Here is a 25,495-nt window from a genome sequence, read left to right as displayed (position 1 = left end):
AAAAAAAAAAAAAAAAAAAAGTTTTGACCAATGAATACATTCATTCTAGTATTTATAATGCACCTACTATGCGCCCGTGCTGAATTAGGCCAGGGCATGTAGACAGATAAGACCAAGCTCCCTGCAGAGATCCCACGTCCCACTTAACCAGCAGCGAGTTAGGGAGGTACACGGCTCATCTCCCTCCGGCTGTGGGATGGGAAACAAAGTAAACAGGGCCAAAAGGAGAGGCACTGAGAAGCGGCAGCTGTAGTCATTCAAGTTTGAGAGGTGAGGCCCTGATGTGAGGTCATGGGAAAGCAGAGAAGACCAGTCCTGAGGGTGGAGGCGACAGGGTGGGTGTTAGAAGCTGCAGAACCTGCTGGTGCCTGGGCACTAGGGAAGAGCAGAGAAGATCACAGAGTTCTTGAGTGTTTGTCTCTGAGACAACTGGTGGAGGGCAGTGCAGCCCTGAGGCTGGAGTTCTAGCTCAAGGGCCCATGGGAGGGGATGTGAGAGGCCACTGGCTTGATTGGGGTGCAGAGTTCAAGAGAGGTTCACAAGAGAAAGATATCAGGGGAAAGCCATCAAAGATGGTCTCACAGAAGAAAGGAACTATCAGTGATCAAATGCTGCAAGCTCGAGTGGAGTATTACATTTAATTCTCACACAGAGACATTCACTTGCCAAAGGGCACACACCGTGTGAGCAGAAGAAACAACACTCAAACCCGGGGTGCCCGACCTCAGAGTCCAAACCACTGAGGGACTCCAGGAAGAGGCGCTCAATACGAGCTGCACAGCAACAAGCTCATGAGATACGGATCCAAAGGTACCTATTGTCTTTGGCTAACAGAAGTGGGCTAGAGCCCTTGAATATTATAACATCTGCCATGGAATGTCAGAGTCAGAAGCTAAAACGCAATGGACAGAGAAGCTTGAGATGGGAAGGGTGGCCTTTCCTTTTAAAAGCAAAGCTGTCGAGGAACGAGAGAGCAGAGCAGGAATGGGGGAAGAAGGGAGAGCGTGGACAGTCACGGGAGGGCTCACAGCGTGGGGTGTTTTCCCCACAAACGGTAAAGCACACATAACACAGAATGTACCATCTTACCCAGTTTTGGCTGCACAGCCCAGTGGCACTTGGCAGCTTCACACTGTGTGCAGCCACGAGCCCCACCATCTCCGGAGCGTTTGCATCTTCCCAGGCTGAAACTCTGCACCATTCAACACTCGCTCCCCACCCCCTCTCCCCGCCCCCCGCAATCTCTATTCTACTTTGTCTCTCTGAATTCGAGTGCCCTAGGGTCTTCTAAGTGGAATCACAGAGTGTCTACATTTTCATGGTTTTCATCAGTAATGGGAAAAGACAACAGGAGAGGCTGAAACTGCGCCAGGGAGCCAAGTGCACCACATGGGATTCACGTGGATGTTGGTGGACAGGAGGGGGCTTGCAAAATACCTGCAGGACGATCTTCTTGTGGATGGCGAATTTGGCGATTATGTGCGCCAGGAGCAAGTGTCCGCTGTACTTGCAGGCCGGGTCCACGCAGGCCTTGGAGAGCAGGCAGGGCCAGGCAAAGGTCATGAGGCGGCGCAGCTTGCTGTTGCGGTTCTTGTTGTTGTCATGGATGTGGTGGGGGGCGTGCTCCACCAGCAGCGTGGCGTACTGCAGCAGGTAGATCCGCAGGGAGTCCAGCATGTCCGCCTGCTTCTCGGGGTCCAGGACCTGTGCGGGGACAGCGGGAAGGACTCATTTCCAGTTGTGAACTGGGTTACTGACTGAGGGTCACACAGCAGGTTTAAGCCTTAAAAATACGCGCGCGTGCACACGCACACACACACACACACACACAGTACGTAACGTGAAGTTTTACAATGAGGTTATCAATAACATCCTATCCATTTTCCTTCATATATATGTGAAAGGAGAAAAAAAACTCAGGACCCCAATTGGCTCTGCCCAATGGAAAAAATTAAGCTGAACGCTGAGTTATGCAAGAAACTGGCTCCTTTTGATCCTAAGCAAAGCTACAGATGAAAGGTTAATGATCTCCACAGGTAACGACCCCGTGTTCACCTTATCTTATATAACGTGCTGACTTACTGAGCATGAGATGAACACAGAACTGACTCTTCCCCCACCTGCTCCCCTTCTTTGGCAGTGTGTGGATGGCCACACCCTCCCCCTTTCCCCCTCAGCCGACTTTTCCCCTTCAAACACTGAAGCCCTCAAAGCCATTTTTAGAGAAAGGCACAAATGTCTCTCCCAGACACATCCTTAACTTTGGCAAAATAAATTTCTAAACTGATTGAGATCCATCTCAGGTACTTTTTGGTTTACCTACGGATGAGAAATTCACCAAATTTATTTCAACATTTAAATAGGGCAGGCTTAAGAGTCAGGATGCAGGGGCTGGAGGAGGGTGAGGTGAAAAAGAAGAATTCTTTGATTCAAGGTGATTTAGGACTGAGTTTCTTAATTTCCAAATAGTTGAGATTTTTTTTTTCCTGGTCAACTTTTGTCTACTCCTTATTTTTCTGCATTATGATCAGAAAATGTGACCTGGAAAAATGTTTACTTTCAAAAAATTGTTACAGTTTTGAAAGCATCTGACAGATTTTTTAAGTGTTTCACGGACATAAGAAAACAAACGTACCTTGTTTGAGGAATATTCTACACGTCTCTATTAAATCAAGTATAATGGCAGTGTCATTCAGTTCAACTAAGTATCCTAACCACTGTCTATCTACCAGGCCTTAATAATTCTGAAAAACGGACAGACTGAAGTCTTCCATTATAATCATGTTTTTATCAAGGTCCCTTTTAGCCCCAAGGTCCTCTCTTCCCTAGATGTACTGCTTCTTGGCAGGCCCACACCTGCATCCGCAGCCTCCAGCCTGCCAGCTCCTTTTCTCCTCATCCTGACGTTCAAAATCCCTGTAGCAGCAGCATCTGACCCAGGAGACACAGCCTGGAGAAGGTAACAAAGGGGAAGGGGTCCCGTCTGGACCCCATCTCCCTACACTTGCCCAGAATAAGGCAAATATCACTGTGGAGACCAAGAATAAATGTTTGGGCTCACTCTGATCCTGGGGATCAGATGTCAACACTGCAGGAAGGAGGCCCATCTGAAAGGACAAAGACTATGTAAGCTCCAGGAAACTGCTAACGGAAACAACAGTCCCCTCTGCCTTGATACCAGGACAAAATGGCTAAGCAAACCAGCAATCTGTATTTCTGATGAGGAACGCCAACACACAGCATTCCAACAAACACTCTATGTGAGAATCTCAGGGCAAACACAGCCTCTAACAGTGAAGATCAATACAGTAAGCCTTGGGGAAATAACACGACGCAGGCCTTTAATTCCAAAAACCCTCTCTAACATAAACTGTAAAGCACAGAGATGTTAAAACCGAGCTCATTTCAGACCGGACTACAGCCACCACGGGGTTTCATTCACTGGACAAGGAGGAGTCACAGCGGCTACTGCAGGCAGTCTCATATGCTCACTGGCTGTTAGGAGAGTCTTTTGCAAAACTGAAGATGAAAACAGAACACAGAAACTCTGCTGACCAGCCAGAGGTTTTCACAAAATAACTGCTATATGAATTTTCATTGAGATCTATTCCATTTCTGATTAGAATCTATTAATGTGGGAGAGTTAATTCATTCCAAAGTAAGGCTGCCTTCAAAAACGCACTAATAAGAATGGTAATGTGATGGTTTGCTATAAACTAACACAATCACGAAAAATAAACGTGTTGGGGGAACAAACTTATTTCAATGAAACCCTCTTAACACACACACACAGACATTCATCCACATGCCAGGTTACTTCTCACGCCCATGCGCGTAGTGATACCACCTTGGTAATAAACACACTGGTGATGCTTTCTGGGTTATCTCCTTCTGGATTGGGAGGTCCCAATAGCTGCTCTCCTTCCCCCTTCTCAAAGCTGTACAAGAAAGCAGGATTCAATATATGCTGTAGAACCTACCAAAAAAAAAAAAAGAAAAAGTTTAAATAAAGAAGGAGAAAAACAAAGCCATGTTGTTTGTTTCTTCAGTAAGACGGGAAGAACAGCCAGTCTCGGCCATACCACACCATCAAGTTGGAACTCAACCCAGGGTGAGACTACTAACCTTGACTTCTACACAAAGAGCAACTAGAAAGGTAGGTTAAAAACTTGTGGAAAAGAGATGTCAGCCTGGTTTATTCTTTTCAGGTCAAACAAGCCATTTTCTAAAAACAAGGCAATTAACGAACCACCGTTCACCGCTGGGTCACTGCTGCACGAACCTGACATTCCTCAGCAATGGCATTTTCTCACCTACAGCCCGGCCCACTAATTGTTATTTTTTTCTTGATACAGTCTCATTGTGTCACCCACGATGGGATGCAATGGTGTGATTATAGCTCAGTGCAGCCTTCAACTCCTGAGCTCAAGCAATCCTCCAGCCGTGGCCTCCTGAGTACCTGGGATTACAGGCACGTGCCACAGCACCTGGCTCACTCTACTATTTAATCAAGGGAGACACAGCGAAAAAAGAAAAGGGCCTGAGGTTCCCTAGAAAACCAGATCAAATACTCATAGCCTTCTACAGCATCAGAGTGGGACTCACTTTAGCTTTTAATTCATCTCCGAAGTTGGGGTCGTTGAAGTCTACAAAGCGAAAAAACAGGGCACGTTTCTGAGTGATGCTGTAATTTTTGGGAATCTCTTCCTCCATATACTCTTTTAAGAATGTCATGTTGCAGAGAAAACGACCAGTAAAGGCTCGGAGCAGCTGGAACAGCAATTCTATATCTCCGTAATTCCTTCTGGAGAGTCAAAAGACGACGACAGGTTAACTTACAGCAAATTTCATTAACAACTACGCCTCTGACTTGCCTTGAAACAACTCAGAGACATAGCCCATTCTCTACAACCAATCCGACTGCACATATCCCATGACCACAGCCTTGTACAGACTAGAAGGAGGCTCTGGCTGAACTTTTGGTCCAGAGCCGGTCCCGCGGAGCAGGGCGGAGGAGGCACCCACTTGCAGTAGTTCAGCAGGCAGTAGGCCAGCAGCTTGGGCTCCTTCCAGTTGGTGGCTGCCATGTTCTCCTTGCGGTGCCTCTCTTGGAAAGTCTCACTCACCCACACACGTCTCAACTGGCTCACCAGAGAGTGCTGGCTGGCCAGCCAGGAGTCATCGTTCTTCACTATAATGCTTATGATCTGTCAAAGAAGAGACAATTAGGGGACTGTGTCTCAATTAAACCCCTGGGCATCGGGGGCCGGAGGAAGGGGCGCTACCTTAATGGCCTGGAACTGGAGGTCCAGGCGCATGGTGCTGGTGCTGGGCGAGCCAGGGCGCACAGCCGTCTGGGCACCCCCCGGCAGCAGCAGGGTGATGAACCTGTTGGGGTTGGCGGCCAGCACATCCCGCAGAGGTCTGGCGTCTTTGTGTTTTAAAAAACTCTGAAAGCAAAACAAATAGAAAAGCCGTTTTAAGCTAATCAAACTCATAGAAAGTTAGAGGATATGAATTTTAAATCTTTCTAAACCTTTGAAAAATCTTTCTAAATCTCTCAAGGCTTACCAAAAAAGCACCACACGCATGCTTTTTAAAAATGCTTGTTTTTCTTTTTAAAAAGAGACAGAGTCTTGGGTCTGTTGCCCAGGCTGAAGTACAGTGGTGAAATCATAGCTCACTGCAGCCTCCAACTCCTGAGCTCAAGCAATCCTCCCACCTCAGGCTCCTGAGTAGCTGGGACTATAGGCATGCGCCACCATGCCCGGCTAATTTTCATATTTTTTGTACAGACAAGGTCTCACTCTGTTGCCCATGCTGGTCTCAGAGTCCTGGGCTCAAGTAAACCACCCGCCTCAGTTTCCCGAAGTGCTGGGATTACAGGTGAGGGCCCTTAAAATGTACTTTTAAACAGTAACCATACTTTATGATTGTATAATCCCGGCAGAGCATTTATTTGCTACCACCACCAAAGTCCTACAAAGAGTGGTTCCTAGACCTGCGCGTTTCACAGACACAACCAAACAGCAATGATGTTTCCAATAGTCAAATGGATCTAAGAAACAAGCAGCCAGGACACTGAACAGTGAAATATGAACTGAACATGTCAGAGCACAACAGCTCACACGCATCTGCAGGGACCCCTGACTCCAGCCGCTCATAGCTCTCACCATAAACATTCTGCTCCACTGGGGATCGTTCAGGGTGGCTTCCATCATGAATAGCTCCACTGTCTGCGAGGGGTGCCGAGTCAGGAACTTGATCAGGGGCTCTCGAAATGGACTCCCCGCCTGCAAAACATGTGGGAACGCTGCATTTCGCACCTTCCTCTCCTCAGAGCTTGAGGCTCTGTCTACCTAACACAGTCCCTTGTTACTGGAGTGCATGAACACCCACAAGCAAATACTGACATTGAATGTCTTTAAGCTGTTCCATCTGTCCATTGAAAATACAATCAAGAGAGGAGGATGCTACAAGCACCAGAGAGTGGCAGAGCAAAAAGCAGCCTTCAGTGTGGCCCTTACCTCGATCAGCATCGCCCGCTCCGTTTTCATGACAACCTCTAGCAAAGGCTTCACCAGCGTCTGAGGAGCCGCCGGGATCAGATGAAAAAGGTTTATAATTGCTGAGCAAATCTTCATTTCCTGATAAAGAAAACCAGAAATTATAAATAGGTCAATTAATTTCACAAGTGACAGAGATCAACGTCACTACAGACCCTACCATAGTCTAACTATGTTGGCAAGGCTAGGCAGTGAAGCAAAGGGTTCACATGTAAAAGCCACAACTTACCAGCCTTAGGTTCTAACTGTGCTGTGTCCTAAGGAAACTGACTGCCTGTGGCCTTCAGCGCTCCTGTCCATTGTGCAGGGTGTGGAGGGGCCGACTGTGTACACCTGATGGGATCATGCTGTTTGCTGTCATGCGTGCTGACAAGTGGTAAAGGTGACCTTACCAGGCTGCCATGCTAGTCCCCTCACAGAAGTGGGGATGACTCCACCTGGGGCCAGAGCAGCATGAGGATGCCCTACTTCGCCAAGGTATCACGAGGTCCTCTCAATACACTAAGTTTTAAGGGCATAGACATCTTTTGCCCTCAAAACCTAGCAGAAGCCAGCATGGTGGCTCACGCCTGTAATCCCAGCACTGGGAGGCTGAGACGGGTGCATCACCTGAGGTCAGGAGTTCAAGACCAGCCTGGCCAACAAGGCAAATGCCTGTCTACTAAAAATACAAAAAGTAGCTGAGCATGGTGGCGGGCACCTGTAGTCCCAGGTACTCCAGAGGCTGAGGCAGGAGAACTGCTTGAACCTGAGAGGTGGAGATTACAGTGAGCTGAGATCGTGCCACTGCACTCCAGCCTGGGAAACAGAATGAGACCCAGTCTCAAAAAAAAGAAGAAAAAAGAAAAAACCACACAAACAAACAAAAAACCCTAGCAGAGAAAGTTCTTCAAAAAATACTTAAGTATTTACCCTGGAAATTAAATATCAATGTATATAAACAACTGATCCTGGTACTAAGTATTTGTCAACCAGGCCTAAAAATAAAGGTGACAAACTGCTTCACTGAATTAAATCAAAGATGTGTGAAATGCCAGGAGTGCTGCACGTTCTACTATCTCACAGCTTGGGGGTGGCTGCTGCTGCTCCAGCTTTCCCTTCTCACTTTCCAGTTTTGCTCCTGTCATTCAAAGGAATTCTCCATGGCCACAGGGAGGGACACGTTCCAATGTGCTGTGCTATGCTGTGTGTGCTACGATCCTCGGGGTAAGATGGGGATGACAGCACGGGTCGGGAAGGGCCTCACTCCCAGCAGCACCTGAGAGACTTTCGGAATTTCTCTTTACACCAAAGGCAAAGCAGGAGATGGGTACGAAATGAGAAAAATGGGCTCAAGGCCAGCTCCATGTCCCCTACAATTCTCTTCCCCAGAATCTGCAAGACTTAGGACAGAGTAAGTTCCATCCTGAAATTATAATGTTCTAAAATGGTACTTTTACAATCTGTTTTTTCATTTTCAAAACACAGTCACAGAAACCACTTCTTTGGGTCTTTGCAACACCACTAGGAAGCAGGAGTGACAGATGCCGTCATCCCCATTTTACACAAGAGGGAAAGCTTGGGGTGTGTGTGCAATGTGTGGTGTGTGCGCATGTGTGGTGCATGTGTGGTGTGAGTGCATGTGTAGTGTGAGCACACATGTGTGAGTGCACCGGTGTGAGTGCTTGTGTGGTGTGAGTGCATGTGTGGTGTGTGTGCGGTGTGAGTGCACATGTGGTGTGAGTGCGTGTGTGGTGTGAGTGCATGTGTGGTGTGAGTGCATTGGTGTGTGTGCGTGCGGTGTGAGTGCATGTGCATGTGTGGTGTGTACATGTGTGTTGCATGTGCATGTGTGGTGTGAGTGCATGTGCTGTGTGTGCGTGTGGTGTATGTGTGGTGTGAGCACACGTATGGTGTGAGCACACATGTGGTGTGAGCGCACGTGTGGTGTGAGTGCACTGTTGTGTGTGTGTGGTGCGAGTGCATGTGTGGTGTGTGCATGTGTTGCATGTGCATGTGTGGTGTGAGTGCATGTGTGGTATGTGTGCATTGTGGTGTGTGTCCATGTGGTGTGAGTGCATTGGTGTGTATGCACGTGTGGTATGAGTGCACATGTGTGTGTGCACTGGTGCGAGTGCATGTGTGGTGTGTGTGCATGTGTGGTGTGTGTGCATGTGTGGTGTGAGTGCACTGGTGTGTGTGCGTGTGGTGTGAGTGTGTGTGTGGTGTGTTGATGTGTGTTGCATGTGCATGTGTGGTGTGAGTGCATGTGGGCTGAGTGAGCATGTATGGGGTGAGTGCATGTGTGGTGTGTGCGTGTGTTGTGTGTCCATGTGTGGTGTGTGTGCATGTGTGGTGTGAGTGCATGTGTGGTGTGTGTGCATGTGTTGTGTGAGAGCATGTGTGGTGTGTGTCCATGTGTGGTGTGAGTGCATCAGTGTGTGTGCATGTGTGGTGTGAACGCACTGGTGGTGTGAGCGCACGTGTGATGTGAACGCACGTGTGGTGTGAGTGCACGTGTGGTGCGAGTGCATGTGTGGTGTGAGTGCATGTGTGGTGTGTATGTATGCAAGAGAGAGATGAAGGGGACTGGGTGGGTGAGTGGGACGGGCTGTGAGGGTTTAAATTCAGGGCAGTCAGTAGTGTGAAAGAACATGTAATTCCTTCCACTTCTAGCAGGTACAATATACTCTGTGTGAGTTTCCTCTCAGGAGGTTGCTAGCTATGTGTATTCAGATGGAAGTTATGAACACAAAATCTAATTCAATTTTAAGTATAACTGAGACATTGCAATTCTCACATGAACTTAAGAGTCTTGCTTAAAACGTCCTAATAGAAAACATGCTTGGCATTGGACAGTTCACAGCGATGATACTGATACAACTCTGCCACAGACAGACAATACAGGTCACTGCACTCAAGGGCACAACGCACTCTGTCCAGTACAGAACCACAACACAGCTAACAAGTCACAGCAAAACCAGCAACGACAACAACCCCCTCCTGTAGCTCCGCTCAAGTTCTCACCTCTACCCCTTCCATGGCAGGCTGAACCAAAACAAAAATTACAGCATGAAAAAAGGCAACAGAAAGGTAAAAAGAAAAGAAAAGAAAAGAAAAGGTAAACTGTTCTTCACATTGCAAGTCAGAAACTGACTGTTAATAGGTTGTTCTCACCTCAAACTGACAGAATGGAGACAAGGGACATCTCCCGCACTCGGAAATGCTTTCCTGAGGATGGGGAGGAAAATCATCTTTTTTCTATTTATGTTATTTACATAAAAACTTCCCATATACTCAAACACAGTAAGGGTTATTGGGGTTAACAAGACAGTAAAGACACAAATTATCAGAAAGCACACAGTAATTAACAAATGCTCAACAGCAAAAAGCACACCTTCACCTTCGAGGTCAAAACACAGCCCTTCTGACAGAGAGTGTCTAACAGTGGACTTCTTCCCTACTGCACGTTTTCAAAACAGAGCTTCAGGATTCTTGTGAAAGGGGAGAAACTGGAAGACCTTGTTGTATGCAAGCACATTTTAAAAAAGTCTTTTGTAGAGTGAACAATTCAAATTTTATATGAAGTGCTAAGATAATAACAAAAACCTCTTTCCCGGCTATAGTCAGAAGAGGTCCAGGTGGTTTAGGCCATGACCACACCCAGTGAACAGCTGGGTTATCATGTAAAGTGAAGGACAGTCTTCCTAAAACTGGCTCTGTGTGTGGGTGTGTGTGTGCACGCACTATGTGTGCACACGCAGAGAACAGGCGTAACAGGTGGTCATGCATTCTCCCCTGGAAGCTTGCGGTTAAAAAGGAAAGCTTCCTAAACACAGTGATGGGGCGGAGCTCTGATCACAGCGGTATCCAAAGCTTCATGGCACGACAGGCACAGTCGCTCACGCCTGTAATCCCAGCACTTTGGGAGGCCAAAGCAGGTGGATCACCTGAGGTCAGGAGTTCAAGACCAGCCTGGCCAACAAAGTGAACCCCAGTCTCTACTAAAAATACAAAAATAAGCCGGATGTGGTGGCAGGTGCCTGTAATCCCAGCTACTTGGGAGGCTGAGGCAGGAGAATTGCTTGAACCCAGGAGGCGGAGGCTGCAGTGAGCCAAGACTGTGCTATTGCACTCCAGCCTGGGCGACAGAGGCTCCATCTCAAAAAAAAAAAAAAAAAAAAACTCGAGGGCAGCTTTTACTTATTTCTTTAGTCAACTGTCTAGCATATCTTCAGTGGTAGTGTCTCAACAGAACAACGTCATTTGGGGATGCTACCAAACAGGAACAAACTACTCTCCAAGATTAAAATGTGATCAGAATTCAGGAGCTGAATGGCGGCCTGGCCCCGGGCTTAGGTGATGAAGCCGCAGCCGTGTTGGTTGTCTCTGGGCCCCCAAACACCATGGCCTCTGAGTTTCAGACAAGCGGCCAACCTCATGGAGCTGGACCCTCCTCGGATGGTCAGGTAATATAATCACAGGATGATAAAAATGTTCCAGGAGGAGCTCAAGGACTTCCCAGTATCCACGACTCCATCCCCTATACAACGGCACCCCCACCTCCAAATAATCTGCTATAAACTTTTATGAAATCTTTTATTATTTTTTTAACTAGGCCAAGTTAAGGATTTCATATTAAATCTTTTTGATTCAAATGAGGTTGTTCATCTACCCACTAGGTTTTTTTAAATGTTTATTCTAGAACTGACTGAGTTCCAGAAAAGTAACAGCTTACTATGAAAACAAATATAAAATGTAAAGCAAAAGTACCTAACAGATGAGAGAGGGAGAGCAGCACAGAGACACCTGCACCTCATCCCAGGAGCCTGGGCTCATTAACATACTCTGCTCTCCTCCACGAAGAGTTTCTGATTCTCTTCTGCGTATATAAATAGCAAACCTTCAACAGGATCATGCACGGCATATCACTTCTTTAAAAAGTTTAAAATCCTGGTTTAGTTTTGCTTACTTGGCTGTTTAGAAGCAGTAGGAAACAAGACTTACATAAACAAAACACCTTGATACACAATGGTCAAAACAAAGCATAATAAAGCCAGAAAAGAAAAATCCAAGTTGGGATGGAACACATCCAGCAAAGGCACACGAGGACAAAAAGCCACGTTAATTATGCCTCTGAAGAACTATGAGGAAGTCCCTAACAGGAACACTGTTGTCAAGCTTCACTGGGGATTATGAAACCCATGGAAAAGGCAATTCCACTGCGAGGACATCAAGTTAAAAACAAAAACTGTAAAAAATAAACATATACAAATAATATTAGCTTTAAAAGAGCAGAAAGCATGCATTCTTAAGAGACAAAGTCTTTAATGACCCACATCAGACACTTTTAAGATTTAGCTGAAGCGGTTTTCCTTTAAAACCATACAAATGTGCTTTGAAGGGTCAGTCATATAACTGGACAAACAATTGGGGTGGATAACGCAGACCTTGAAAACACATGGGCCGGTATTTATGGGATTCCTTCTTACATTCCCCTGAAGGCTTTAAGTCCTAAAAAATCTCCAGTTGGTTTTATCAGGCAATAATGATTAAACACATTTACCAACCACCCCATGATGGAAAGCGATGGAAACAATAGCTGAGGAACGCACCACCATGTAAACAGCGGCTGCCAAGGACAGGCTAGAAAATCCGCTGTTTAAAGCAGAGCTGGTAAAATTGAAATACTAACATTCAAGCCCCCCAGAATTCTCAACGGAAAAGTCATATTAAAGTGAACCAAAGGGGAGATTTTACAGAAACATAAAAAGGAATGTTCAGCAATTAAGAGAAAGACAGGCAAAACAGAATACCAATCAAATGTGTTTAACAATTTACAAGGACTATAATCACGTCAAACTAGATTTCTGACCCGCATTTTAACGAAAGCACTGTCCCGGCGTTAGCCATGACCCAGCATGGCGGCTGGTGCCCTTCCCAGAAACAAACAAGTCACTCACGTTTCCGTCGCTCCTCTGGCCCCCTTTGTGGGTGATGACCACCACTTCCATCCACTTGCGCAGATGTTGCTGTTGGAAAAACACATCCTGAGACACAGCTTCCTCACAGGGGTGCATTCCCACTTCCAAAGTATTGCTCTCTGGTGGAAACTCCTATGTAATCATTCATTTCCCTAATGTTTAGTGTGAGAACTGCAATGTTTCCATTATTAAAACAGCGCAACCATCTAACTGGTGATGAGAATAATTGGCATTTGTTCATGTTTCAAAATAAAGAGGCTAACTTGCTCTGACACAGAAGGAAACGCTCTGACTCCTGGGTGTTCCAATACCAGGCCCTGCCATTTTACTTCCTGTTAACTGGTTTCCCAGCTGTTGTTCACTGAGTGCTTGGAAGGGTCGGCTCCCACACTGGGTGTTACAGTAGAGACGTGAGCGGCCGACCTCATCCCTGTCCTGATGTCCCTCTCCTTGTGAAGCCCGTGGTCTGATGGGGAAAAAGGTAAACATAAAGGTGCCTGCTGTGTGTAGCTACAATTACGGTGTTGTAAGAGGAAGACAGGAACCAGCTCTGATGAGAGAGGGGGTCGGGGTCCTCCTGCTGAGGACAGGACTCAGAAAAGGCAGGAAAGCCAGAAGCAGAGGGGCAGAGAGAAGAGGAGGACAAAGGCCCTGACAGCACAGAAGGAATGGCGGCCACAGCAGCTGGGGAGCAGTGGGCACAATGGGGACCCTTGGGAAGGGGCTGGTGAGACAGATATGGACCCCATTTGGTCAGGGACTGCAAATGAGTGCCACAGGGCCGCAATTCCCTCTGCAGAATGAGGGCCGTGCTTCAGCAAGGGACTCTACATTTAAAAGTATGGGAAGAGACCCCCGACTTTAGCTTAACTCAGGCACCTGGTAGCCAGGCTCCAGTCTCTGTGTCCAGCAAAACCAGGCAGACAAATGCCCAGGCTTTAAAGCTAAAACCACAACAAGAGCATTCGATAACAGTTGCATCTTTAATATCCTGCGTTGTTCAAACCTGCCCTTCAGAACACCGATGTCCTACAGGAAGTTAGCAAGTTGCTTTAAAAAGGTTTCCATGGTAAAACAGGAACGGGGAACAATGGTTTGGACACCTAAACACTCCATTCTAAGACAAGCCTTCTCTGAGCCTTTAACATCCTTACAGTCCATGTCAAACTTGGAGAGGCTGCATTTCCCAACCTTACGTAGCCAACAAACTGGTTTCATGAAACACCGCCATCGTGCAGAGTCAATGCTCCCGGGGAACACTGGCATTGAGAAATGCATACAACAATACACACTTCTTCAAAGCACTAAACATTTTACCAACAACGTTCCCTAAAGGATATTAATCACCAGAACAGAAATTCATAAACCCTACTCCTTACCAGAATGGCTCCTTACACAAAGATATAAATGAGAGTAACAGAATTAAAGGGATAGACAACAGCCAGCCACATCACCATTCTTTTTTTCCCAAAGGAATAAAATGACACTAATGGGTACATAAAATTCATCTTTAGCTTGGTGAGGAAATTATTCAAGCCAACCAACCACATGGCCAGGTCCGGTAGCTCACTCCTGTAATCTCAGCACTTTGGGAGGTGTGCAGATCCATTGAGGCCAGGAGTTTTAGACCAGCCTGGCCAACATGGTGTGATCCTGTCTCTACTAAAAATGCAAAAACTAGCCGGGCATGGTGGCACGTGCCCATAATCCCAGCTGCTCAGGAGGCTGAGGTGGGAGGATTGCTTGAACCCAAGAGGTGGAGGCTGCAGTGAGCTATGATCATGCCACTGCACTCCAGCTTGGGAGACAGAGCAAGACCCTGTCTCAATAAACAAACAGAAGAACCAACTAACCACATAAAAGACTTAATAATCATATGTCAAGTAGTTCAATCTTAAGGAAACTGAATATCATATGCAAAAGAATGAAGTTGGACCCTTATCTAATGTTATATACAAGAAAGAACTCAAAATGGGCCAAAGACCTAAATGTAAGAGCTAAAACTCTAAAACTCTTAAGGAAAGGTCAATTTTCAGGGTTGTTTCCATGAACGCCCACCCTAAAAGTAAGCTGCCTTAGTTCTTAAAATACTGCTGAAGGGGCCGGGCGCAGTGGCTCAAGCCTGTAATCCCAGCACTTTGGGAGGCCGAGACAGGCGGATCACAAGGTCAGGAGATCGAGACCATCCTGGCTAACACGGTGAAACCCCGTCTCTACTAAAAAATACAAAAAACTAGCCGGGCGAGGTGGCGGGCGCCTGTAGTCCCAGCTACTCGGGAGGCTGAGGCAGGAGAATGGCGTAAACCCAGGAGGCAGAGCTTGCAGTGAGCTGAGATCCGGCCACTGCACTCCAGCCTGGGTGACAGAGTGAGACTCCGTCTCAAAAAAAAAAAAAAAAAAAAATACTGCTGAAGGCTTGAGCTAGTAAACTCAAAGGCTTATAAGGGAAAACAAGAGCTCCAGCAGTGACTGAACATGGTTCTGAAGAACATGACTAAGTAGGGACCAGTGTGTCCCTTACCACTGCCTCTGGCAGAGCCCAGCAGGCGGGTGTAATTCAGGAAGACCTCCGCCACTAAGCGCAAAGGCACTGTCAACGTTAAGTCCAGGCGGGACTCAGTCCAGGGGGGTGCTGGATGAAAACATCTGGATGGAAACTCCTCCAGCTTGAACCACTCAGAGAGCAGAAAACGGAGGAAAAAATTCACCTAAACGAACCATTAACACAAAACCCATGTGATTTATTTTAGGCGGAAAGACCATTGGCCTTGGTCAGAAACTACAGACGTTAAGGCACTTGTCTTCATATTGCACCAAAATAAAATCTTTGTAACAATGTTCACTGAATGATTTCCCAGCTCACAGCAGATTTGAAGGGTTAGACTAGAGATTAAACATAAACAGGCCGGGCCAGGTGCAGTGGTTCACATGAGGTCAGGAGTGCAAGACCAGCTTGGCCAACATGATGAAACCCCATCTCTACTAAAAATACAGGCGTGGTGGCAGGCGCCTGTAATCCCAGCTACTCGGGAGGCTAAGACAGGAGAATCACTTGAGCTCAGGAGGCAGAGGTTCCAGTGAGCCAAGATCACGCCACTGCACTCCAGCCTGGGTGACAGAGTGAGACTCTGTCTCATAAACAAACAGACAAACAGGCCAGGCGCAGTGGCTCACATCTGTAATCCCTGCATTTTGGGAGGTCGAGGCAGGTGAATCACTTGAGGTCAGAAGTTCAAAGCCAGCCTGCCCAACACAGTGAAACCCAGCCTGCACTAAAAATAAAAAAATGACCTGGGTGTAGTGGCAGACGCCTGTAGTCCCAGTTACTTGGGAGGCTGAGGCAGGAGAATCACTTGAACCTGGGAGGCAGAGGTAGCAATGAGACAAGATTACACCACTGCACTCCAGCCTAGGCAACAGAGCCATACTCTGCCTCAAAAATAAAAATAAACAAACCAAAGCTGCCTCAGGCAAGCATACAAAGGCAGCAAAAAATGACAGATGACTTTTCAAGAGGAGACATACACAAAAGCATTAGGACACTTGGACAGAGCTCATGGGCCTCATGTGTGAAAGCACCTCAGCTGTAACACGTGATGTAACTTTATATATTTATTTTAGCCACTCTTGTGAATATATGGAATATATGCAAACTGATAGGTATGTATGTGTATTACATATATTTGGAAGCTTAAGGAGAAAGTCTCCAATTTGGAACATTCACTTCCATATTATACTTTTTCAATTATAATGTATTACTAGGGCACAACTTACAATTTTAGTGTTTGGGTCATTATTCATTATTTAGGTACTTGTAGATATGAAGAAACTAACATATAGATGAGGTAAAAAGCTATGTGTCTTTCATATATATTTCTCTACATTCTGCATGTAAATACAATGTATCTATGCACTGTGATACATTCTATAAACTCCTGTTTATAGCTGGGGGAAAGGTATACCAAAAATAAAAAAGTAGCTCCAGTATCTTAAAATGTCAAATGGTCAAACGCCACTTAGGAAACATAAACATGAAAAATACATTCATGTTTGCAGTGGTGGATCATGAAATCCTGTTTATTATATATAAATCCATTTACCAGAAGCAAAACTGAATGCAAAAGAAAGCTAATAGATGATATCCTCCATCCACTTACATTTCAATTTTAAATACTGTCAAATGGGTTTTTTTCCTGTATAATTATTTCTCTGGTAATTCTAAAAACCCAAAGGACTTCTGATATTCTTACAAAAGACTGTATGAAAGAAGGCACACTTACCTATTTTGTAGGAGTGTATATTGGTAAAAAAATTTTTGGAGAGCAATTTGACAAGGTGTTAAAAGATTAAAATGCATACATTCTTTTGATCTAGAAATTCTACCACTAGAAATGTACACCACAGATAAACACATGTGAAATTATGAACAAGTTTTTCAGTGCATTATGGGATATAATGAAAAGGCTGGGAACAATCTAAATGTTCACCAGTGAGGCCATGGTTAAATAAATTATGGCAAGGCCATGTCATGAGGTACTATGCAGCCATAAAGCAGAATGGAGTACTTCAGGTACTGATATGAAATGATGGGTGTTAAATGGGAAAAGCAAGGACTGTGTATATATATATTGTACCCCCTTTTATAGGAAAAAATATATATACATACATCCTCTTACATATATAAAACATCTCTAAAAGGATACACAACAAAGTCTTAACCCTGGCTGTCTCAGGGAGGGATCTGGGTAGCTGGAGGACAGGGTGGGAGGGAGGCTTTCTGCAGTATATCCTTTACACCTTTTCAATTTTAAGCCATCTGAATGCATTATTTATTTTACTTTATTTTATTTATTTATTTTTTTTGAGGCAGGGTCTTGCTCTGTCACCCAGACTGGGGTGCAGGGATGCCATCTCAGCTCATGCAACCTTCGCCTCCCATGCTCCGGCGATCCTCCCACCTCAGCCTCCGAGCCAGGAAGCTGGGACCACAGGCACGTGCCACGAGGCTTGGCTAATTTTTTTTTTTTTTTTTTTTTTTTGAGATGGAGTTTCACTCGTTGCCCATGCTGGAGTGCAGTGGCACAGTCTTGGCTCACTGCGACCTCTGTCTCCCAGATTCAAGCGATTCTCCTGCCTCAGCCTCCCTAGTAGTTGGGATTACAGATGCGTGCCACCACACCAGGCTAATTTTTGTATTTTTAGTAGAGACGGGTTTCATCACGTTGGCCAGTCTGGTCTCGAACTCCTGACTAGAGGCGATCTACCCACCTCGGCCTCCCAAAGTGCTGGGATTACAGGCATGAGCCACTGTGCCCAGCTGCATTATTTATTTTTAAAATAATTTAACCTTTTTAAAATTAATTATAGAGTGTTTAAATGCATTTGGCTTACCATCATCTGATCACAAAATTTATCATTGAAGGAATTTGGGAAGAGCCTCGTGACCGAAGTCAGGCGATTCACAACATTCAGCGTCAAGCTCCGGTAATCTCCCAGCATCATCAGCAAAGGTCGCATATGTGTGTGGATTTGATCGACTTCTATGGTAGCACCTTCTAAAAACTATTAGAAAAGTTGTAAAGAAAAACAGACAACTGAGGACACTTCATAATAGAACAGAAGTCATCTTCAACCTTAGTTTCCATTCTCCCTCAGGAAGATGGAATATTAGTCATATACTGTCTTTCAGAAATTCACGATGAAATGAAGAAGACTTATCTTCACTGTTTAATATTTTTAAAAATTCAGTATGACTATGAAACAGGTATATTCTTATTACAGCTTAATGTGTAATAACCACATGCATAAAGCTTTTTAGGCATATACTGTTTATATAGCAATAAACAGGAAGAACTCAACGCAGAGCGCTTGTGCGCGCACGCACACACACACACACACTCACCTTTCTCATACAGGCTTCTCCGGCCTCCTGGAGCTCACTATTGGTGGAATTCAGGGCTTTGAAGAGTGCAGCTATGATTTTCTCCCTGGACTGAGGAAGGTAATTGCAGGCAGCAAGTGCATCTTCAGGAAGAGAAATCAAGACAATTTCATTATTAACTAGAAAGATACCCAAATAATTTTCTTCTCTATTTATTTATTATTATTATTTGGTAGAGAAGGTATCTTGCTATGTTGCCCAGGTTGACCTCCAACTCCTGGCCTCAAGGGATTCTCCTGCCCTGGCCTCCCCAAGTGCTAGGATTACAGGTGTGAGCCACTGCCCCGGCTGAATTTTCTTTCCTAAAGGCTCCTACCAACCAACAAAAAATATGAACCATAAGCCCTCTTTCCTAGTGTTTGGCCTTGAGAAAGACAAAAGTACACATGGTCTTCCATCCTCATGTTAAGTATAATCTAAGAGTGAAGTCTAGCCTGCCAGAAAAGCCATGATAAATCTGACATCTCCAGATAAGAAAAAGGCTTGAGGGGGAAGAAAAGACACCCACTGACACCCCTATTCCAGGACACCTTCACGGGGTAATGGGGTGACTGGCCCCAGGGCAGTCCTATCTGAACAAGGCTGATGGCATGGCCTCTGGCCCTCCGGTGACAGGCAATGCAGGGGACAGACACACACAGTCCAGCCCTTCTTCACTACCCAGGTTTGAGGTTGAAAGGCTTTAAGACTTTCAAAAGGCAAATATTCTTAAGGAAGGAGACACACCTCAATCTTCTATGTTAGGTGACAGGTAACATTCATTCTAGCAAAAGTAGCACCCACAATGGCTAACGGGAAGGAGGTGCAGCAGAGGTCCCCAAAGAAGGGACCTCAAGAGAAGAAGAAAGCTGCCTGTCATCCCCGGTCCCCCTGCTGGCTTTGGCTTGCACTGTCTGGAACACTCCACCCCCATCTTCTAGCTCAGGTATTATGGTCTGCCGCTCAGCTCTCCAACTCTAACTCAAGGAAGATTCTGGAAATATTTTATTAAGAGCATAAAAATCAACAAAGCAAGAGACAATCAACTAAAAAAGTTTGCATTGGGCATTTATATTCACTCCCCACGAGAGAGAAAATGACTGTTTCTATGTTGGTCAGTACAGATCTGGTCTATTTTCCTACACTTTGCATCACTCCTGTGCTTGACAATGATAACTGAGATTTCCCAATGAAAACCTAGAGACTGCAGGATGAACAAATGCTTGAGTCATTAAAAAGCTTTTAAGGCTGTCGTGTCCCTTACTATATATACACTCTGATTCTGATCGAAATGGTACCATATGCATGATACGACAATCCTTTTAAACCAGAATGTCTGATTCATAAAACAACAACAGACTCTACTATAAAGCACAAAATTACTTCAATCCTAACAACACATATAATTTTACGGCACCTCATTATACACATTATACAATTTGATAAACATACAAAAATAATTTTTTAATCCCATCTTAAAAAGACTACAAAAAGTCATAAAAATTAACAACAACAGGCCACTTTTGTTTTCTATAGACCTCCTCTGTGGTCAGTCTCCTTTCACTTTTATACCCTGTAGATTTTCATTAACTTACTTAATGCCGCAATTCGCAAAGGTACGAGCGACGGAAGGCTTTTATAACAGGGCAGCTTTGTTAAAGCTGAATCTTCAGCCTCACACAAATTCAACAGCTGCAAAAGATAAAACAATTTCATTTAGCCCACTCTTCCTGTGAAGACATAATAACCTTGCAAATAACAGAGCACAGCAATTTTCCACACACACAGCCACACAATTAACAACTGACAAACTAAGCTCAAATCCTCAAGATTTTAAGTATCAAAGTATGATCAAGACTCTTTAAGGCAAAACTCAGTTTATTTCATTAGTGAAAAGAATTCTCAGGCACTTTCTCACCCACTCTGATACCACAATGTTTTTTTCTCACCCACTCTGACACCATCATGTTTTTTTCCCTCAAAACAGGGGGTCACTTTATCTAACCGCAAATCCCATGATGGCGGGGCTGTCTCCTCCTGGTTCAGATTAGCCTCCCCGGGGCCACGGGCAAGTGTTCAAGAAACAGATGGGCTATATTGAAATATTTAAGTGAACGCACTTTTTTTTCTTTTCAAGTACAGAAATGCGTAAAGTAAGAAGCTGAACAGCACTGGGAATTCCAGTGACTATCCTTCCAGACATTTTACCACACAACTAGATACTTCTGTATCTATTATCTAAGTAACAGACATGGTGTTCTATCACTATTTCCCCCTTCTCTTCATCCACATCCTGGAAAACTAGTATAGGCTTTGACCATTTTTTCCTCCTTAAAAGATTCCAACCTGGTAAAGGATTAAAACAGCAGAAAAGGATACACAGTGAAAAGCACTTCAAGTCACCCACCCCATTCCACTGCCCAGAGGAAACCACTGTTGCTAGGGCCTTATATGACCTCCAAAAATACTCTCCTCACATATAAGGGCATGTGTGTATATATATGTGTGCAGGTACGGAGAGAATGCGTGTATATATGTGTGCAGGTAAGGAGAGAATGCGTGTCTATATGTGTGCAGGTACGGAGAGAGAAGTCAACTACAAAACAAAACCCCAACACAGCCACACAGTATCTCCTGGGAAGCTTTCAGACAGTGGATTCCCAGGTCTCACCCAAATCTACTGAACCTGAATCTCCAGGGAAAGGACTCGAGTCCATGCTTTTCAAAAGATCCGCACGTGTTCTGATGCAGCCAGGCACTGACAGACATCTGGAAAACCAGTTTCATGCCCTCAATACTGCCAGGCTCTGGTCTTAAGTGCAGTGAGGAGTTTTCCATGCAGGCTAAAATACATCTGTCTCTAGATCAGTCAAGGGAAGTTATGCATTTCCTAAAGGTCTTGACCTTCTGTTAAGCCCAAATGATAAGGTATAAAGATCAGAGCCAGACCATATGATCCTATAACCATATGTCCAAGCAAAAACAGGACCCTAAAACGTCAAGAGGTAAATTTTCATATCCAGAAATTCAGACAGTGTGGACCTAGAAGAATTTGCTTTCTTCTGATTTTTGCCGCGGTATACTCTGACAATGCCTCTGCATGTATGATTCATGTCCCAAAAAATTTTAAATTTTATCCAATCACCAGACCATTACTGTATTCTAAGGACGTTGCTTATAATTTGGCAACATCCACAGTTTCATTCCTGTTTGTCAGTCTAATATCACCCCACACTGGAACGTTTACAGTGACAAATACTCATAAGATGCATAAGATGCCGTCTGGCAGGGTCTGTGTTTGGGTCAAGGGGCAAATCAAGTCCACCAAAAAAATAAGAACCCGGCTGGACAGTGCAGTGATCAGGAACCATGCTCTAAATAACAGTCCTGGCTTAAATTCAGGACTGCCCCGCGGCTTTGGATAATCAGCAAACTCTAAGCCTCAGTTTCCACACCTTCAAAATGAGAACAAACAGCTCAACCCCTACACTTCAGCGGGTGCTGTCAGAACTTAGGGCACTCGTGTGATGTTCTCAACAGCGCATGGCACGTTTCAGTGATCAATGAATGCAATAAGGCACTTGCACTGGGCCAGCTGATCTAAGAGTGATTAAAGCAACTAGGTGCAGCTTCATCTTTAAAGTACAACCTTAAGGCCCTAAATTCAAGCAAGAGTTCCTGTTGGGGCTAACAGAGTTCTGAGAACTCAGAAGACATTAGCATCTCTGCTGGCCATACCTCCCTTCCACCCGAGCCCAGATGCAACATACCTGCTCAGGTTGCTGTGCCAGGTGTCAGCGGGTTACCTGCAGGTTCCTGCCCGAGCCTTCTCTGAATGCTGCCTGACCAGTCTTCGCGTACAAAGACAGGCTAGCAGACACACGTCATCACCATCCACACCACTCCACACCACCACCCCCCTACCTCTGTGTAGAACACCTTATGCTCCACCACGTTAAGGTCCATTGTGAAGAGCCTGGGCTGCAACGTGGTACAGAACGTGTTCCCTTCCATCAGGCCAATCTGCGCATTGGCAGGCTGGTGTCGGAGTAGGTGCTTCTTAGGGGGGACCATATCCTGCAGGACCTGGGGAAGCCAAGGAGGAGGCACCACTCACCAGCTGCCCCTTGAGACACAATCACTTTTTAAAAATTTGAAAACCATGTGTGAGATCCAAAGTTATTACAGATATCTTCTCACTAGGGAAGGGGAGATACATTTCATGTGCAAAACCTGGGTCGTGGAGAGGCATGTAAGATATGTTAGTTCCTAAAGCTACAGGGTAATCTCTCCTTAAAAATAAAAATTAAAAAAAAAAAAAATCCAAAACAAAAAACAAAACCACAACAAAACAAGAATAAAACTACCAGACTGTGCCATAGTCTCAGGAACGCGGCCTTCTACTCTCTTGACTCTAACAATCACTGATACAGCCGTAACTAGAAGTACACTGTTTTTTGCAAATCTCAAGTCATAAAGAGCAGGCACAAGGGTAGAGCTAGCCCTCTATGTCTGTGGTTCTGCATCCTCAGATGCTTCCAAGCGAGGAGAAAACATACTTGAGGGAAAAATAAATAAAATATAACATGACAACGAAAAACAAATAAACTAATAAAGCATAACTATTTACATAGCATTTACATTGTATTAGGTATTACAAGTAATCTAGAACTAATTTAAAGTATATGGGAGATTATACAAATTTTTATGTACCCATAATATTTAAGGATAGGTACAGTGGCTCACACCTGTAATCCCAGCACTTTGGTAAGCTGACTGCTCGACCCCAGGAGTTCAAGGCCGGCCTGGGCAACACAGTGAGATCCCATCTTTACAAAAAATAGCTGGAAAAACATTTTTAAATTCAAAAGAAAAAAAGGACATTTTGGGCTGGACAATTTCCTTAAAGAAAAGTAGTAACTTAAAAAGTTAAAAAATAGGCCAGGTGAGGTGGCTCACACCTGTAATCCCAGCACTTTGGGAGGCTGAGGCAGGCGGATCAGGAGGTGAGGAGATCAAGACCATCCTGGCCATGGTGAAACCCCGTCTCTACTAAAAATACAAAAGATCAGCTGGGTATGGTGGCAGGCGCCTGTAGTTCCAGCTACTTGGGAAGCTGAGGCAGAAGAATGGCATGAACCTGGGTGGCGGAGCTTGCAGTGAGCCGAGATTGTGCCACTGCACTCCAGCCTGGGCGACAGCGAGACTCTGTCTCAAAAAAAAAAAAAAAAAAAGTGAAAAATTATAAAAAATAAACTAGCCAGGCGTGGTGGTGTGCGTCTGTAGTCCCAGCTACTTAGGAGGCTAAGGCAGGAGAATCACTTGAGCCCAGGAGTTCGAGGCTGCAGTGAGCTAGGATCGCACTCCAGCCTGGGCAACAGAGTGAGACTGTCTCAAAAAAGTAAATAAATGAAAATTTAAAAAGCATTAAAAAAGAAAAAATAAATCAATAAATAAAGTACACAGAAGATGTGCATAAGTTACATACAAGTATCACACCATTTTACATCAGAGACTTGAGCATCCCAGATCTTGGTACCCACGCAGGGTCCTGGAACCAAGGCCCCCACAGATACCAAGGGATGACTGTACTTTGCAACACGGACGCAAAATTATAAACGGAATATCATCTCAACTCAAATTAAAAAAAAAAAAAAAAAACGCTCAACATTCTGTTGAAATTACGTTAGTTCTGGTGACAGAAATCTCACCTCTTTGTGGGGTTCCATGATCACCGTCACACTCTTCCCAGTGACCTGGGCCAACACCTGCAGCGAATGCATGGCCTGCTTCCTCACAGTGGAGTTTGGAGAGGTAACTTCTCGAACCAAGTCGTGTGTCACATGGTGGAAAGACTTTTCCTGGGCGGCCACAATCTCTTCAGCTCTCTCCTCGTCTTTTAAAGGCGTTGCGCACCGCATCAGAAGCTGCTCCAGGGTGGTCTTTGCCATGGCAACTGCCCCATTGGAAACCTGCAAGTCAGGGACAACTTAGAATGAAAGCAGGGCGATGCCACCCACTGCGCCGTCTCCTGCACACCCATCTGCCATTAAGACTGTCACTGGGGGTCCATGCCCCTCTCGCCAGCTGCTTTAATGAAGTGACTTCACAGCACCCACTTGGTGCTTTAGTCCTTAAGTCGCCTACTTGGAAAACGTGGATCCAAATGTGACCCCTGCATTCACCAGATAAGCTGGCAATGCCCATCATGTTCTACTGCTGTGAGTCATATCTGCATACAGGTTTAAGAATGTGGCTCCTCTGGAAACAGCACATGAGAAGCGGAATTCCCCTTTTCAGACACACTGAGTAAATACTTGGCCTGTAACTGTTGTTTATCAAAGCAAACAGGTAGTTGGATACCCATAGAAGACCTATGGGAGCTCTGAGCTGTCCTTTTAGCAAAAATGCTGAAATGAAATATGAGTATCAAAGTCACCATACTGCTTGGAGAGCATATTTGCAGAAGGATGTTATACTATTCTTCAGGAAACCACCACTTCAAAAACAGCATGGTTAGGATTGGGGCTGCCCGTCACCTACCTCTCCAGTTAAGTCCATCATGACAAAGAGAAGTGCTTTCAGGAATGTCTGCTGATTCTGGAGAACCCAAGTGAGAGGCAGCCGCTCCATGAGAAATTTAATAGACACCACACCCCCCAGCTTTGCATACCACGCCTGTTCATAACAACACGCGCACAGGCGCTCCACGATGTAAGAAAACAGGGGCAGCTGGCAGGCCTGGAGAGGAAAATGAACAAACCACAACACATTACTGCAATTCTCTTTTTTTGAGACAGAATCACTCTTGTTGCCCAGGCTGGAGTACAATGGTGTGATCTCTGCTCACTGCAACCTCTGCCTCCCAGATTCAAGTAATTCCCCTGCCTCAGCCTCCCGAGTAGCTGGGATTACAGGCATGCGCCACCACACCTGGCTAATTTTTTTTATTTTTAGTAGAGACAGGGTTTCTCCTGAAACTAGTAGGCCTCACAAAACCTAAAAAGTTAGCACCAGGTGGCCCTAGATAGGGTCCCACCCTGCCT

At 45.2% G+C, this 25,495-nt stretch overlaps 1 protein-coding gene across 1 annotated transcript in view; it reads right to left on the bottom strand.

The window, feature by feature from the left end:
* The window catches only part of LOC105513112 (transformation/transcription domain-associated protein), a gene marked incomplete at its 5' end in the record, with an annotated part of 86,057 nt that extends 60,833 nt beyond the window's left edge, over window positions 1–25,224 (bottom strand). Inside the window, 15 exons of the mRNA XM_011943947.1 lie at window positions 1,438–1,704; window positions 3,848–3,976; window positions 4,606–4,804; window positions 5,026–5,207; window positions 5,286–5,450; window positions 6,174–6,293; window positions 6,528–6,647; window positions 9,723–9,776; window positions 12,509–12,577; window positions 17,921–18,091; window positions 18,432–18,553; window positions 20,045–20,141; window positions 22,374–22,535; window positions 24,161–24,421; window positions 24,993–25,224. Of these exons, the coding sequence (XP_011799337.1) occupies window positions 1,438–1,704; window positions 3,848–3,976; window positions 4,606–4,804; window positions 5,026–5,207; window positions 5,286–5,450; window positions 6,174–6,293; window positions 6,528–6,647; window positions 9,723–9,776; window positions 12,509–12,577; window positions 17,921–18,091; window positions 18,432–18,553; window positions 20,045–20,141; window positions 22,374–22,535; window positions 24,161–24,421; window positions 24,993–25,224 (2,350 nt within the window). The remainder of the gene's footprint in view (window positions 1–1,437; window positions 1,705–3,847; window positions 3,977–4,605; window positions 4,805–5,025; window positions 5,208–5,285; window positions 5,451–6,173; window positions 6,294–6,527; window positions 6,648–9,722; window positions 9,777–12,508; window positions 12,578–17,920; window positions 18,092–18,431; window positions 18,554–20,044; window positions 20,142–22,373; window positions 22,536–24,160; window positions 24,422–24,992) is intronic.
* Window positions 25,225–25,495: the final 271 nt, after the last annotated feature.

Source organism: Colobus angolensis, unplaced genomic scaffold (assembly GCF_000951035.1).
Source record: "Colobus angolensis palliatus isolate OR3802 unplaced genomic scaffold, Cang.pa_1.0 Scaffold222, whole genome shotgun sequence".
Lineage (NCBI taxonomy): Eukaryota > Metazoa > Chordata > Mammalia > Primates > Cercopithecidae > Colobus > Colobus angolensis.
Note: the sequence above shows the minus strand (reverse complement) of the source record. Positions and strands in the feature narration are given on the sequence as shown.